Source organism: Balaenoptera ricei, chromosome 6 (assembly GCF_028023285.1).
Source record: "Balaenoptera ricei isolate mBalRic1 chromosome 6, mBalRic1.hap2, whole genome shotgun sequence".
Taxonomy (NCBI): Eukaryota; Metazoa; Chordata; class Mammalia; order Artiodactyla; family Balaenopteridae; genus Balaenoptera; species Balaenoptera ricei.
In genome coordinates, this window is record NC_082644.1 from 8503757 (window position 1) to 8521650 (window position 17894).

Here is a 17894-nt window from a genome sequence, read left to right on the forward strand (position 1 = left end):
TAGGAGGTGGGTCAGAAAGGATCTTGCTGTCGTTTATGTCAAAGAGTGTTCTTCCTATGTTTCCACTAAGAGTTTTTTTTTTTTTTTTTTTTTTTTTTTATTTACTTTTGGGTGTGTTGGGTCTTCGTTTCTGTGCGAGGGCTTTCTCCAGTTGTGGCAAGCGGGGGCCACTCTTCATCGCGGTGCGCGGGTCTCTCACTATCGCGGCCTCTCCTGTTGTGGAGCACAGGCTCCAGACGCGCAGGCTCAGCAATTGTGGCTCACGGGCCCAGTTGCTCTGCGGTATGTGGGATCTTCCCAGACCAGGGCTCGAACCCGTGTCCCCTGCATTGGCAGGCAGATTCTCAACCACTGCGCCACCAGGGAAGCCCCCACTAAGAGTTTTATAGTGTCTGGGCTTACATTTAGGTCTTTAATCCAATTTGAGTTTATTTTTGTGTATGGTGTTAGTTAGTGTTCTAATTTCATTCTTTTACATGTAGCTGTCTAGTTTTCCCAGCACCACTTACTGAAGAGGCTGTCTTTTCTCCGCTGTATATTTTTGCCTCCTTTATCAAAGATAAGGTGACCATATGTACGTGAGTTTACCTCTGGGCTTTCTATCCTGTTCCATTGACCTATGTTTCTGTTTTTGTGCCAGTAGCATACTGTCTTGATTACTGTAGCTTTGTAGTATAGTCTGAAGTCAGGGAGCCTGATTCCTCCAGCTCTGTTTTTCTTTCTCAGGATTGCTTTGGCTATTTGGGGTTTTTTGTGTGTCCATACAAATTGTGAAATTTTTTGCTCTAGTCTGTGAAAAATGCCATTGGTAGTTTCATAGGGATTGCATTGAATATGTAGATTTCTTTGGGTAGTATAGTCCTTTTCACAATGTTGATTCTTCCAATCCAAGAACATGGTATATCTTTCCATCTGTTGGTATCATCTTTAATTTCTTTCATCAGTGTCTTATAGTTTTCTGCATACAGGTCTTTTGTCTCCCTTGGTAGGTTTATTCCTAGGTATTTTACTCTTTGTGTTGCAGTGGTAAATGGGACTGTTTCCTTAATTTCTCTTTCAGATTTTTCCTCATTAGTGTATAGGAATGCAAGAGATTTCTGTACATTAATTTTGTATCCCACTACTTTACCAGATTCATTGATTAGCTCTAGTAGTTTTCTGGTAGCTTCTTTAGGATTCTCTATGTATAGTATCATGTCATCTGCAAACAGTGACAGTTTTACTTCTTTTCTGATTTGGATTCCTTTTATTTCTTTTTCTTCTCTGATTGCTGTGGCTAAAACTTCCAAAACTGTGTTGAATAATTGTGGTGAGAGTAGGCATCCTTGTCTTGTTCCTGATTTTAGAGGAAATGGTTTCAGTTTTTCACCATTGAGAATGAGGTTGGCTGTGGGTTTGTCATATATGGCCTTTATTATGTTGAGGTAGGTTCCCTCTATGCTTACTTTCTGGAGAGTTTTTATCGTACATGGGTGTTGAATTTTATCAAAAGCTTTATCTGCATCTATTGAGATTATCATGTGTTTTTTTTCCTTCACTTTGTTAATATGGCGTTTCTCATTGATTGATTTGCATATATTGAGGAATCCTTGCAATCCTGGGATAAAGCCTACTTGATCATGTTGTATGATCCTTTTAATGTGCTGTTGGATTCTGTTTGCTAATATTTTGTTGAGGATTTTTGCATCTATGTTCATCAGTGAAATTGGCCTGTAGTTTTTTTGTGTGACATCTTTGTCTGGTTTTGGTATCAGGGTGATGGTGGCCTTGTAGAATGAATTTGGGAGTGTTCCTCTGCTATATTTTGGAAAAGTTTGAGAAGGATAGGTGTTAGCTATTCTCTAAATGTTTGATAGAATTTGCCTGTGAAGCCATCCGGTCCTGGGCTTTTGTTTGTTGGAAGATTTTTAATCAGTTTCCATTTCAGTGCTTGTGATTGGTCAGTTAATATTTTCTATTTCTTCCTGTTTCAGTCTCGGAAGGTTGTGCTTTTCTAAGAATTTGTCCATTTCTTCCAGGTTGTCCATTTTATAGGCATATAGTTGCTCGTAGTAATCCCTCATGATTCTTTGTATTTCTCCATTGTCAGTTGTTACTTCTCCTTTTTCATTGCTAATTCTGTTGATTTTAGTCGTCTCCCTTTTTTTCTTGATGAGTCTGGCTAGTGGTTTATCAATTTTGTTTATCTTCTAAAAGAACCAGCTTTTAGTTTTATTGATCTTTGCTATTGTTTCCTTCTTTCTCATTTATTTCTGCTCTGATCTTTATGATTTCTTTCCTTCTGCTAACTTTGGGGTTTTATTGTTCTTCTTTCTCTAATTGCTTTAGGTGTAAGGTTAGGTTGTTTGAGATTTTTCTTGTTCCTTGAGGTAGGATTATATTGCTATAAACTTCCCTCTTAGAACTGCTTTTGCTGCATCCCATAGGTTTTGGGTCATCGTGTTTTCCTTGTCATTTGTTTCTAGGTATTTTTGATTTCCCTTTGATTTCTTCAGTGATCTCTTGGTTATTTAGTAGTGTATTGTTTAGCCTCCATGTGTTTGTATTTTTTACACTTTTTTCCCTGTAATTGATAGTCTCAGAGCGTTGTGGTCAGAAAAGATACATGATACGATTTCAATTTTCTTAAATTTACCAAGGCTTGATTTGTAACCCAAGATACAATCTGTCCTGGAGAATGTTCCATGAGCACTTGAGAAGAAAGTGCTTTCTGTTGTTTTTGAATGGAATGTCCTATAAATATCAATTAAGTCCATCTTGTTTAATGTGTCATTTAAAGCTTGGGTTTCCTTATTTATTTTCAGTTTCGATGATCTGTCCATTGGTGAAAGTGGGGTGTTAAAGTCCCCTACTATGATTGTGTTACTGTCGATTTCCCCTTTTATGGCTGTTACTATTTGCCTTATGTATTGAGGTGCTCCTATGTTGGGTGCATAAATATTTATAATTGTTATATCTTCTTCGTGGATTGACCCCTTGATCATTATGTAGTGTCCTTCTTTGTCTCTTGTAATAGTCTTTATTTTAAAGTCTATTTTGTCTGATATGAGAATTGCTACTCCAGCTTTCTTTTGATTTCCATTGCATGGAATCTTTTTCCATCCCCTCACTTTCAGTCTGTATGTGTCCCTAGGTCTGTAGTGGGTCTCTTGTAGACAGCATATATACAGGTCTTATTTTTGTATTCATTCAGGCAGTCTATGTCTTTTGGTTGGAGCATTTAACCCATTTACATTTAAGGTAATTATTGATATGTATGTTCCTATTACCGTTTTCTTAATTGTTTTGGGTTTTTGTAGGTCTTTTCCTTCTCTTGTGTTTCCTGCCTAGAGAACTTCCTTTAGCGTTTGTTGTAAAGCTAGCTTGGTGTTGCTGAATTCTCTTAACTTTTGCTTGTCTGTAAAGGTTTTTATTTCTCTGTCAAGTCTGAATGAGATCCTTGCTGGGCAGAGTAATCTTGGTTGTAGGTTTTTCCCTTTCATCACTTTAAATTATGTCCTGCCATTCCCTTCTGGCTTGCAGAGTTTCTGCTGAAAGATCAGCTGTTAAGCTTATGGGGATTCCCTTGTATGTTATTTGTTGCTTTTCTCTTGCTGCTTTTAATATTCTTTCTTTATATTTAATTTTTGATAGTTTGATTAATATGTGTCTTGTTTTGTTTCTCCTTGGATTTATCCTCTATGGGACTCTCTATGCTTCCTGGATTTGATTGACTGTTTCCTTTCCCATGTTAGGGAAGTTTTCAACTATAATCTCTTCAAATATTTTCTCAGACCCTTTCTTTTTCTTTTCTTCTTCTGGGATCCCTATAATTGGAATGAGGGTGCGTTTCATGTTGTCCCAGAGGCCTCTGAGACTGTCCTCAATTCTTTTCATTCTTTTTTATCCTGCTCTGTGGTAGTTATTTCCACTATTTTATCTTCCAGGTCACTTATCCATTCTTCTGCCTCAGTTATTCTGCTATTGATTCCTTCTAGAGAATTTTTAATTTCATTTATTGTGTTGTCATCATTGTTTGTTTGCTCTTTAGTTCTTCTAGGTCCTTGTTAAACATTTCTTGTATTTTCTCCATTCTATTTCCAAGATTTTGGATCATCTTTACTGTCATTACTCTGAATTCTTTTTCACGTTGACTGCCTATTTCCTCTTCATTTGTTTGGTCTGGTGGGTTTTTACCTTGCTCCTTCATCTGCTGCAACCCGATTTTAAATGACTCTCTTTGCCTAGAGGCCCTGGGGATTTTTACCCCCTCTTCATATTTAAAGTCTAATGGTTTTGCTAGGATATGTCTTGAAACTGACCAATCTGGATCCAAGTCTACTCAGACTTTATTTCTGGAAACAGTTCTTGGATTATAGGTTTAAATATTTGTCCTGTTCCATTATTTTGTTTTTCTTCTTCAGGGACTACAGTTATTCATATATTGGCTCTTCTCTGAGTGTCCTCTATGTCCATCGCTTTCTCTCTCATCCTTTTTGCTTACTATTTTTATTTTCACTCTTGGCCTTTCATGCTTTTCTTCAACGTTTTTAAATAAATCTTCAGTTGAACCTATTCTCCCTTGAGTAATTTCACCTTCAAGATGACTCTGTCTTTATTCCTCAAATTCTTTCCTGAGTTCATTTAACTCTTGTTTTCTACCTTCCTGTTTCATTTTTGGTTATTTCTGTTGTGAGTTTCCTGCTTTCTCATTTGAGGTTTTTTTCCATATCATATACAGAAATTTTGTTTAAAGGTATTTATTCCTTTTGGAATGTGTGTTAGTTTTATTTTGCTTAATGTTTCATTTATTGGGGGATAATTTTCATCAGCTGAAATATTTTTATCCTCATTTTAATTTTATAGCTTTGCATAAATACTGTCTATTTTCTGTTCACTTTGTGCTTTTAAATTTTTTAAAAATAATTTTAAACTTACAAATACGTTTTCAGTCTTTCCTTTTCCTCTATAAGCTCCATAATTTACAAGAATACAGACTTGTTTGGTAGAATGTCCCTTAATTTAAAGGTTGCCTGATGCTTCCTCATAATTAGATTCAGGTTGTGCTTTTTGTTTTTTGCAAAAAATGCCATAAAAGTGATGCTGTGTTCTCAGTGGATCCTATCAGAAGGCACATGATGTTGATTTATTCCATTACTAGTGACGTTAATTATGTTTGGATTAGGTGGTATCTACCAGGTTCCTTCACTGTAAAGTTACTGTTTTCCTCTTTATAACTGGTAAGTATTTTATGGAAAGATACTTTGAGACTATATGCTTTTGCTCACAAACTTTCACCTGCTAGTTTTAGCATCCACTGACAATGATTCCCTAGATCAGTTATTACTAGTGACTAAACAGTGATTTTCTAATGTCATCATTCTTTCTACATTTCATAGTTGGCATTCTACCCGAAGGAAGAGCTTTGCCTTTTCCTTCATTGATTTATTCATATCAATACATACTGAATAAATAGTATGTGTAATATATACTCCTAATTCTTGGGAGATATAGGTGGAAAGTGTTTAGGTGGAAAGGTCATGATGTCTACAGCTTACCCTCAAATGTTTCAGCAAAATAATAGCAATCATACATACACTCAAGGGTGTTAAAGCAAATGTGAAAAAATGTTATACTGTTCACCTAGATTGAATATTTAAGGAATATCACTGTACTATTTTGCAACTTTTTTGCAGATCTGAATTTTTTCAAAATATAAGGTCCAAATATATATATAGCAATTTTAATCAAGACACTGCCAAAGCCTTCACAAATATTTGAAAAAGTCAGCCTGTAGATTTAATTTACTGCATTTGAATGTATTCAAAGTTTATTACCATTGTCTATAGATATTTAACACTAGCATCTGTGCAACAGTCCTCTGAGGCAGAGGGAGAACATGACACATAAATCTTATACACTAAGAGAACAGTACCATGTTCGACACGTTTGTTTCTTGATTCAGTAAACCAAGCTTGACAGAGCAGCCAACTCAAGATAAATGATTCCAGTCTTAGGACATAAGTGAACTTACCACTTAAGGGAACATTACAAATAATATTAAAATGTTATGCAGACTTAACAGAAGTTCAGGATTTCCCCTATATGCTGACAGGTTCATCATACAGAAACCTGTACATTACAGCACTGAGGTTTTAGCAAAGCATACATTACAGACACATTTGCTATACAGTGCAGTTTTATTGTGTAAGACATGAATAATAGTGCACTTAAATCCAAGAGTCACATTCAAATATATCAAGAGTCACAATTCAAATACATGGCTACTGAAGAAATACATACTTTTTTTTTAATTTATTTTTTAAAATAACTAAGTTGTGCAAGTACAGCACTTTCAGTGTAGATGATAATAGATCTATAAGGATTCTAAAAAGCAAAACTCAGGGTGTATTTGTGTAGAATAATCCACCTCTCCAAAAATACATGCATTTGAAAAAGTGAAGCAAATGTCTTGGGCAGACAGACACAGGCAGTGTTGCACAACTTGTTTTTATTACAAATCACAAATATATTTAATCTGTATACTCACAGATAAACAGAATGGCCCAGAAGACAGTAAGCTCTCATCGTGAAGTATCTTGCACGACAATGCAGCGTCTGCAGTGAGCCCCGTTATTTTTCATTAATTAAGCAGAAACTACAGTTCTGCACTGTAGTCCAAAAATAGGACATTAGTTTATTTTAAAGGGAATTCAGATTAGAAGTTCAGACTTTCTAAAACCTAGCCCTAAAGTTTCAGAAGGTCTCTTCTGGGCTTTTGGTTTAAAGGAAGAAAATGCTGTGGACACTAGATGATAAGGACTGAGTGAAGGCAGAAGTCGTTTTATTCAAGAAAACAAAAATTAGCATTTCATACCATCTGAGAATAAATATTAATGTAGAAACCAGTCTTTTACTGTTTTTTGTTAAGATGGTGAATTACACAAAAATACTACCTATAATAACTTATTGTACCAGCTCTGGAGAGGGAAGATCTGAGCCATGTTAAAGAATAAGAAATAATTAATCTGTGTTGTCCTGAGGTATAGGATAAACCTGTATCAGAGGTACTGAATGAATGACTTCATTCTCTCATAAATTTCAAAGCTTCCAGAACCAGGGGACTAACTGTTCTAAATACTGCCCAGTTTTTGTCCAGGAAATACCTCTCTGATAAAGAGTGCTCCTAATAGGCTCATGTCGTTTTAATTCATTATATCTGGATATGGGTAAATACCAAAACTGTGTCTCAGGTTAAGGTCTGATAGTAAGTGAACCTGATGACTTAGTTAAGACTGACAATTAAAACAGCTAATCTTGAAACCAGATAACTTTAAGCGTTACATCTTTAAGCAGATTATTTTTAAATGCAGCAAAATGTTCCTATTTTTCACTTCAAGAGACAATTACTGGTCAAATCTTTTCCATGATATTGACTTTTTTATTTAACATAAATACTGACTGAATCAAAGAATAAAATCTCACTAAATTTTCATCCTTTAAAATGAAAAGCAGTGACATATCACCTCTACAAAATCAGGCTTTAGAATTCAAAGAAAAGTTTTAAAATTCTCCATACGGATCTTAAATGACTATCTATCGTCTTCCAAATTTAAAAACTTGCTTCAAAGGCCTAATTTTTCTTAGAAATAAAACAAATTTATAGGTGTCTTAAACCTATAAGGTTTTATAATTTCTGCTTGTTTTCTTCCCATTTAATAAAATCAAAATGGAAAATTTCAGCTACTGAAAAGTCTTAGACCACCCAAAACGTTTCAGCATTTTTATATAACCAACAAACTATGTTCTTCTGATTTTTAAAAAATTATTAATTTAAATCTAAGGATCCCTGTACTATAGCAATATTTTTAAAATATTCTTTGTGGAGCTTATTTTTAAAATAATTAATTATTTATTTATTTATTTATTTTATTTATGGCTGTGTTGGGTCTTTGTGCGAGGGCTTTCTCTAGTTGCGGCAAGTGGGGGCCACTCTTCATCGCGGTGCGCGGACCTCTCACTATCGCAGCCTCTCTTGTTGCGGAGCACAGGCTCCAGACACGCAGGCTCAGCAATTGTGGCTCACGGGCCTAGTCGCTCTGCGGCATGTGGAATCTTCCCAGACCAGGGCTCGAACCCGTGTCCCCTGCATTGGCAGGCAGATTCTCAACCACTGTGCCACCAGGGAAGCCCCGGGGCTTACTTTTTTCATTCCAAAAATGTAAACCAGCCTTCACAATAATGTACACGAACTTGATTATATCTCACTTTATTTTTGGCTTGTAATGGCGCAATCTGCATGCTCACTAATTCGGCCATCATTCTCTTCATTAAAGTTTTTAAAGCCACATTTATCAAAGACAATTCTCCAAACTTAACCTTTAATAAGTAGCTTCTCATAAGTATATCCACTGTAATTCTTTTTATCCAAGGGATGAGTAACTTTAATAGTATTACTAAAAACCCTCTGCAAATTATATTGAGAAAGCACTTGTCTTTGACAGAGTTCTCAGGTTTGGGGAAACCTTAGTATTTGCCTTATTAGATGACCCCTTTGAAAGTGCATTGATACCAAAGTTTGTTTTTACACCCTGTAAACAGAACTGAGGTTTGGACAGTCCCTAATTATAAATTAACACTAAAACACACACTTGTCCAAACAGCTTATGAATGCTGTCTCAATAAAAGAAAGAAAAATTGAAACACTATGCTATTATTGTACTCTGGCTCACATGTAAAATGTTCATCAGGAAGACAGGTATAAGTTGATGGCATACAATTTCTCCATGACCAAGCCTAATAAAAAATCCCTCCGAAGTTTCCACCCACAGAAGCCTTATGGCCAATTAATATTACCAGTGAGAGTCACTTCTAAAGAATCACTAAAAAAAAAAATCTCTATATGGTTTTCCTTATGGGTCCATTAACTGAGGAGAAAAAGGCTCCTTCTTCAATTTTGAGGATCCATAAAATGCTAGGGTGTTTCCTCTTTTAAAAAATTAATAGACATTTCACACAACACACAGATATCTACAGCAAGAAAGTACATCTTCTTTGCTCCTTGCCTTATTAGCCTTTAGGTGAGGCCTTTAATGCCCCAAGATTCATAACTATAGCCAAGAAAACAGGTCACGAATAAAACTGGGCTTGGCTTAGAGGAGAAAGCAGACAAATTTACCAAAAGAGAGCTCCAGCTGTGGATTGCTGTCTAGCCTTTTGCTACAAGTCTGAGGGAACAGAAAAAAAAAAGCTTGGGCAACTGGAGATAGAAAGTATTTGCCACTTTCTAAGGCTTCTGAACGTGGCCATTAGATTTTGCTACAGTCGATTTTGAAGAATTAAAATTTTAACTCAATACATAGCCCTAAAGCAGGGTTCAGTTTTGTTGTGTTTTACAATGAAATGGTTATATACAGATGGGATGGAAACAGTATTGATTGCCCTTCAACTATCCTTTTAAAGGAAAACTAGAATTGACAGTATCTGTTAAAACGACCTGTGCCACAAAACAAAAATGTACGAGGAAAGCACCAAACCACAAACTTTTAGAATTGCAGGCATAAACCAGCATAGCATATAAATATAGTCATCATTGTTTCTGTAACATTGAAACATTTCAAATTGGCTTCTGAAGTTTAAAACATAGCTGTATCATGTTCATAAACTTTCACCTCCACTTAAATTATTATTTGCCTAACATATAATGGACAAATCAGCAGAGTCAAGATAAATTTTCAAAAGGCTCAAGACAATAAGAAAATTTTAACCTTAGTATTAGTAAACTCTTAGAATATTTAAAAATAAAACAAAACACAAACACATATCTGTACATAAACCAGTGCAATAAGAACTTCAGACAAAGGCAGTGCATCTCTGGTTTAAGGAAACCGTATTTGTAGCTTAATCATAACAAATTAACATCTATTCTAAATGACGGTTTAAGGTTACATCCAGCATTTGACACACATTTAACATGTGTGTCAAAACCCTGAAAAACCAATTCAACACTAATAATACCTTATCAGTAACAAATTCCTACTTTATTTCTATATTGTACATACTTTAGTGTCTACTGTTACAATAAATTTACTTCTTCTTAATGTAAATATCAGGACTATATCTGTTGCCCTTGTAAAAATAATTGACCTTGAATAAATATTCAGCTTTTGCTTTCTTGACAAATCAGAATGAGGATGAATTCAGCTCTGTCAGTCCAAAACTATTTTAAAGAGAATGGCTTATTTATGTGGCAAAGATATTGGAAACGGCATGTTAAACACAAAATTCTTGGTTTACCAACCATTTCAGGTTTGAAAAATATTTCTATATTTGGAGTGCTTCAAAGTCTAAGCCTTTTTTTAAACTAACAGATATTCCCTAAGAGATTAATCATATCCTTGACTGGTCTGGAGCACTGTTTGGAAAGTGGATGCAGAGAAAAGCTTAGGGTGAAATGGCGTGTAACACAAATGGCATTAAATAGGTCACTTGTTTCATGTAAAATAAAATGACTAGCACCTCCTTCCTGCTCCCAAAGTGAAGAGGCCTAACAGGCCACATGAAACGTGAATAATTATAGTAAGTTCCATTCATAAAGTTTTGAAGAGTCCATTATATTAGAAGGTTCTCACACCTAAAGCCTTAAGTTTAAGGCTACTGTGTGAAAGTGAACTGAAGGGCAAGGGAGAGAGAGATGGGATACCAGTCTGGACGGTCCTCCAAGGGCTGCAGGGGATCTGGAATTCAGGGGCTCTCCTGCATCCCATCCTCAGTCTCCAGTTCTGCCAACTGCCGCCTAAGGATATTTACTTTTGCTTGTAATTCCTTGTTATATTCAATGATGTTAACCATTTCTTCATATGCTTCATCCAAATACTTGGAGGATCTGTTCCAACGTAGAAAAATACCTATTGAATGCACGAAAGAAAAACAGAAGGGTAAAGATACACACAATAGATTAGCATTATAATCCCATGCACTATAATCCTTCTCATTTTTTCACAATTCACATCTGTGTTTTATTATACTCTAAAATATACAGCAATCTTGAGGTATTGAAAGAGTACAATTGAATACAGTATTCAAGAAGTCACTATGAGGGAACCCCCATAAGGTTAACAGCTGATTTCTCAGCAGAAGCTCTACAAGCCAGAAGGGAGTGGCATGATATATTGAAAGTGATGAAAGGGAAGAACCTACAACCAAGATTACTCTATCCAGCAAGGATCTCATTCAGATTCAATGGAGAAATCAAAAGCTTCACAGACAAAAGCTAAGAGAATTCAGCACCAAACCACCTCTACAACAAATGCTAAAGGAACTTCTCTAAGAGGGAAACACAGGAGAAGAAAAGGACCTACAAAAACAAACCCATAACAATTAAGAAAATGGTAATAGGAACATACATATCAATAATTATCGATAATTACCCTAAACGTGAATGGATTAAATGCTCCAACCAAAAGACACGGGCTTGCTGAATGGATACAAGAACAAGACCCATATATATGCTGTCTACAAGAGACCCACTTCAGACCTAGGGACACACAAAGACTGAAAGTGAGGGGATGGAAAAAGATATTCCATGCAAATGGAAATCAAAAGAAAGCTGGAGTAGCAATACTCATATCAGACAAAACAGACTTTAAAATAAAGGATATTACAAGAGACAAGGAAGGACACTACATAACAATCAAGGGATCTATCCAAGAGGAAGATATAACAATTATAAATCTATATACACCCAACATAGGAGCACCTCAATACATAAGGCAACTGCTAACAGCTATAAAAGAGGAAATTGACAGTAACACAATAATAGTGGGGGACTTTAACACCTCACACCAATGGACAGATCATCCAAACAGAAAATTAATAAGGAAACACAAGCTTTAAATGACACAATAGACCAGATAGATTTAATGGATATTTATAGGACATTCCATACAAAAACAGCAGATTACACTTTCTTCTCAAGTGCACATGGAACATTCTCCAGGACAGATCACATCTTGGGTCACAAATCAAGCCTAAGTAAATTTAAGAAAACTGAAATCATATCAAGCATCTTTTCTGACCACAATGCTATGAGATTAGAAATCAATTACAGGGAAAAAAACATAAAAAACACAAACACGTGGAGGATAAACAATACGTTACTAAATAGCCAAGAGATCACTGAAGAAATCAAAACATACCTAGAGACAAATTACAACGAAAAAACTACAATCCAAAACCTCTGTGAGGCAGCAAAAGCAGTTCTAAGAGGGAAGTTTATAGCAATACAAGCCTACCTCAAAAAACAAGAAAAATCTCAAATAAACAATCTAACCTTACACCTAAAGAAACTAGAGAAAGAAGAACAAACAAAACCCAAAGTTAGCAGAAGGAAAGGAATCATAAAGATCAGAGCAGAAATAAATGAAATAGAAACAAAGAAAACAATAGCAAAGATCAATAAAACTAAAAGCTAGTTCTTTGAGAAGATACACAAAATTGATAAACCATTAGCCAGACTCATCAAGAAAAAGAGGGAGAGGACAAATCAATAAAATTAGAAATGAAAAAGAAGTTACAACAGACACTGCAGAAATACAAAGCATCCTAAGAGACTACTACAAGCGATTCTATGCCAATAAAATGGACAACTGGAAGAAATGGACAAATTCTTAGAAAGGTATAACCTTCCAAGACTGAACCAGGAAGAAAGAGAAAATATGAACAGACCAATCACAAGTAATGAAATTGAAACTGTGATTAAAAATCTTCCAACAAACAGAAGTCCAGGACCAGATGGCTTCACAGGTGAATTCTATCAAACATTTAGAGAAGAGCTAACACCCATCCTTCTCAAACTCTTCCAAAAAATTGCAGAGGAAGGAACACTCCCAAACTCATTTTCTATGAGGCCACCATCACCCTGATACCAAAACCAGACAAAGATACTACAAAAAAAGAAAATTACAGACCAACATCACTGATGAATAAAGATGCGAAAATCCTCAACAAAATACTAGCAAACAGAATCCAGCAACACATTAAAAGGATCATACACCCTGATCAAGTGGGATTTATCCCAGGGACGCAAGGATTCTTCAATATACGCAAATCAATCAATGTGATACACCATATTAACAAATTGAAGAATAAACACCATATGATCATCTCAATAGATGCAGGAAAAGCTTTTGACAAAATTCAACACCCATTTATGATAAAAACTCTCCAGAAAGCGGGCATAGAGGGAACCTACCTCAACATAATAAAGGCCATATATGACAAACCCACAGCAAACATCATTCTCAATGGTGAAAAACTGAAAGCATTTCCTCTAAGATCAGGAACAAGGCAAGGATGTCCACTCTCACCACTATTACTCAACTTAGTTTTGGAAGTCCTAGCCACAGCAATCAGAGAAGAAAAAGAAATAAAAGGAATACAAACTGGAAAAGAAGAAACTGTCACTGTTTGCAGATGACATGATACTAAACATAGAGAATCCTAAAGATGCTACCAGAAAACAACTAGAGCTAATCAATGAATTTGGTAAAGTTACAGGATAACAAAATTAATGCACAGAAATCTCTTGCATTCCTATACACTAATGATGAAAAACCTGAAAGAGAAATTAAGGAAACACTCCCAAGGAAACACTCCCATTTACCACTGCAACAAAAAGAATAAAATACCTAGGAATAAACCTACCAAGGGCGACAAAAGACCTGTTTGCTGAAAACTATAAGACACTGATGAAAGAAATTAAAGATGATACCAACAGATGGAGAGATATACCATGTTCTTGGATTGGAAGAATCAATATTGTGAACATGACTCTACTACCCAAAGCACTCTACAGATTCAATGCAATCCCTATCAAATTACCAATGGCATTTTTTACAGAACTAGAACAAAAAATCTTAAAATATGTATGGAGACACAAAAGACCCCGAATAGCCAAAGCAGTCTTGAGGGAAAAACATGGAGCTGGAGGAATCAGACTCCCTGACTTCAGACTATACTCCAAAGCTACAGTAATCAAGACAATATGGTACTGGCACAAAAACAGAAATATAGATCAATGGAACAGGATAGAAAGCCCAGAGATAAACCCACGCACCTATGGTCAACTAATCTATGACAGAGGAGGCAAGGATATACAATGGAGAAAAGACAGTCTCTTCAATACGTGGTGCTGGGAAAACTGGACACCTACATGTAAAAGAATGAAGTTAGAACAATCCCTAACACCATACACAAAAATAAACTCAAAATGGATTAGAGACCTAAATGTAAGACTGGACACTATAAAACTCTTAGAGGAAAACACAGGAAGAACACTCTCTGACATAAATCACAGCAAGACCTTTTTTGATCCACCTCCTAGAGTAATGGAAATAAAAATAAAAATAAACAAATGGGACTAATGAAACTTCAAAGCTTTTGCACAGCAAAGGAAACTACAAACAAGACGAAAAGACAACCCTCTGAATGGGAGAAAATATTTGCAAACAAATCAGTGGACATAGGATTTATCTCCAAAATATACAAACAGCTCATGCAGCTCAATATTAAAAAAACAAACAACCCACTCAAAAAATGGGCAGAAGACCTAAATAGACATTTCTCTAAAGAAGATGTACAGATAGCCAAGAAGCCCATGAAAAGCTGCTCAACATCACTAATTATTAGAGAAATGCAAATCAAAACTACAATGAGACATCACCTCACACCAGTCAGAATGGGTATCATCAGAAAATCTACGAACAACAAATGCTGGAGAGGGTGTGGAGAAAAGGGAACCCTCTTGCAGTGTTGGTGAGAATGTAAATTGATACAGCCACTATGGAGAACAGTATGGAGGTTCCTTATAAAACTAAAAATAGAATTACCATATGACCCAGTAATCCCACTACTGGGCATATACCCTGAGAAAACCATAATTCAAAAAGACACATGCACCCCAATGTTCACTGCAACACTATTTACAATAGCCAGGACATGGAAGCAACCTAAATGCCCATCAACAGATGAACGGATAAAGAAGATGTGGCACATATATACAATGGAATGTTACTCAGCCATAAAAAGGAACGAAACTGGGTCATTTGTAACAACGTGGATGGATCTAGAGACTGTCATACAGAGTGAAGTAAGTCAGAAAGAGAAAAAACAAATATCATATATTAACGCATATATGTGGAACCTAGAAAAATGGTACAGATGAACCAGTTTGCAGGGCAGAAATAGAGACACAGATGTAGAGAACAAACGTATGGACACCAAGGGGGGAAAGCTGCCTGGGGGTGGGGGTGGGATGAATTGGGAGATTGGGATTGACATGTATACACTAATATGTATAAAATGGATAACTAATAACCTGCTGTATAAAAAAATAAAATTCAAAAATTCAAAAAAAAAGTCACTATGTACATGCTCATTAATTCTTCAAAAACCCCTCAAAATTATGAAATAGATCAAAATCCCGTTCTCTGATATATTCAGGAATACAAACTGATCATTTACAATGCGATAAACTTTATAGTTTCACAATACAAATCTTTCTTTCTTTCTTTAAACAATTACAGAACTTTATCCAGACCTGTAAGACCTACATGTGTGAAATCACTTTCACTGGAAAAGTGGCAGTTACAGCAAAAGCAGAACTACACAAACTGTTATTTAAAAGCCTAAACTTCAGCACTCTCTCTCCCTCTGTGTTACTTACGAGACAGTCTTCCAATTCTGTAGGCAACTGCTTCTTTCCCCAAATAACAATAATTATCCTTTTATTATGGAGTAAAAGACATTTTCTCCTGTACACAGATGTACGTTAACATATCAGCCCAAAGTAACGGCTTAAAGATACTCAAGTCAGGAGGCACAAACACCTTCCAGGCTGCAACAAGTCAGCAGCTGGCAAGTTCACAAAGGTTTTATGATTAGAATACTTTGTATTAGAATACTTTCCATAAACCAAACTGCCATGCACCCTAGAGAGTCCTTCTGTAATGTGTCCAAATGTTAGATAGAAGAAGAAGATAGAAACAAAGACTAAAGACTGACCTGTGTTGATTTTTCTATTAAATGAGCTTATTTTTAAAATCCTGTTCTTCAATACAGGGATCACTTAATGGTTGACTACGATGACTACAATGTAATTATAAACAGCAGAGAGACATTTTAAGGCCAGAGTAGTGTCATTATACAATCCATATACTTACCAGGAGAATATTATACCTAACATAGGATTTCTTCCAGTTCTAAGTTGAGGAGGTACTAAACATACAGAGAAACCCCTTTCTTAATGGAGTAGCAGGAACTCATTCATATAACAACAAAATTTTCTTCTATCAGTCACATAATCCCTAAACTGTCAATGAGGTTTGGTAAAAACAAGTTAAATTGTCCTTTAGGCCATCGGACTCCCAATTTTGGCTTTCCTCCCAACTAACTAGATTCTCGTTTCAGTTATTAAACATGACAGTAGCTTTTAGGTAAATTGTCCCAGAAGTCTTAAACAAGTAGTGCAGCTGTAATCTCTCATTTAAGAGATCACCTGTCCTGCATATGTGACTATCTAAACACTCAATAAGCAAGGAGAAGTTCTGAGCAGCCCCAGATCCCCAAAGCACTAAAGCTCAGACTCAGAGACCCTGGAGACTGAGGCCACCTTCCCACAATTCTAACTAGGGGACACCTCAACTGATAAGATTAGAAGCATGAACTGAGGGGGAGGAAGCAGCTAATGACAGATATGCCAAGTGGAACAAGCCGTGAGAACTGACAGCCGGAGAAGTGACAGAAACAGGCTCGGGCTCAAAACAAGGAAGCAAAGCAACCTGAGACCCTTTTACACACAATGGGCAGTTTCCACAAAAGAACTGCCCTTGAGAGCATAACATATTAGAACACAGTATACTAACTGACATTTATAGTACTTCAGTTTACCAAACAACTATCATTCCTGTGTGTATGCCTTATATTGTCTAATATAAAGATGAATAAAAATGTACTTACTACCTTCAAATTGGTTAAAAAGAAATTAAATGGTATTTTATAGTCTTTTGTTTAATGAACGGATAATATGTTTTAGATAGGTTTTGGTTATTTTTTAAAAAACAAGCTTTAGTATTTAAGGAGATAAGCTTCAGGAATCTGAAAAATTAATGCAGGTAAAACACGTTCTGGAGAATAGACGTGAAAATTAAGCCTGGATTACTGTTCCACACAAACAGGACATCTGTCTTACTGCATTGATGGACGGCATTTATGTACGTTTCATGGAATCTGACTAGAATGACTAGCTCGTTACCCCTTCAACAGCCTTCAACAGAAGAATCTACCTAAGGACTACTTAATAAAGCAAACAGAAACCATCTCCTAGGAGCTTCCAGTTTATTCCTGTCCCAACCACCTATCACTTTTCTACACAAAAAGTAATATACTTTTCCTCACACCCATTAGGATGGCCTATCAAAGGGGGGAAAAAGCAGAAAATAACAAGCATTGATGAAGATGTGGAGAAACTGGAACCCTTGTTCGTTGCTGGTGGGGTGTAAAATGATGCAGTCGTTACGGAAAACAGAATTTCTGTTCCTCAAAATACTGAACGTAGAATTACCATATGATCCAGCAATTCCACTTCTGGGTACATACCCCAAAGAATGGAAAGCAGGGCCTCACAGAGATGTTTGCATGCCTATGTGCCAAAACGTGGAGGCAACTCAAGTGCCCACTGACGGATGGATAAATAAAACGTCACGCACACACACACAATGGAAAATTACTCAGCCTTAAAGAGGAAGGAGATCCTGTCCCATGGTACCACATGGATGAGCCTTGAGCACATTAATTATGCTAAGTGAAATAAGCCAGTCACAAAAGGACAAATACTGTATGGTTCCACTTATATGAGG

At 36.1% G+C, this 17894-nt stretch overlaps 1 protein-coding gene across 1 annotated transcript in view; it reads right to left on the reverse strand.

The window, feature by feature from the left end:
• Positions 1-5805: 5805 nt before the first annotated feature.
• The window catches only part of MTMR9 (myotubularin related protein 9), a 77091-nt gene continuing 65002 nt past the window's right edge, over positions 5806-17894 (reverse strand). The window contains exon 10 of the mRNA XM_059926791.1: positions 5806-10886. Coding sequence (XP_059782774.1) covers positions 10723-10886 — 164 coding nt within the window. The 3' untranslated portion in view covers positions 5806-10722. The remainder of the gene's footprint in view (positions 10887-17894) is intronic.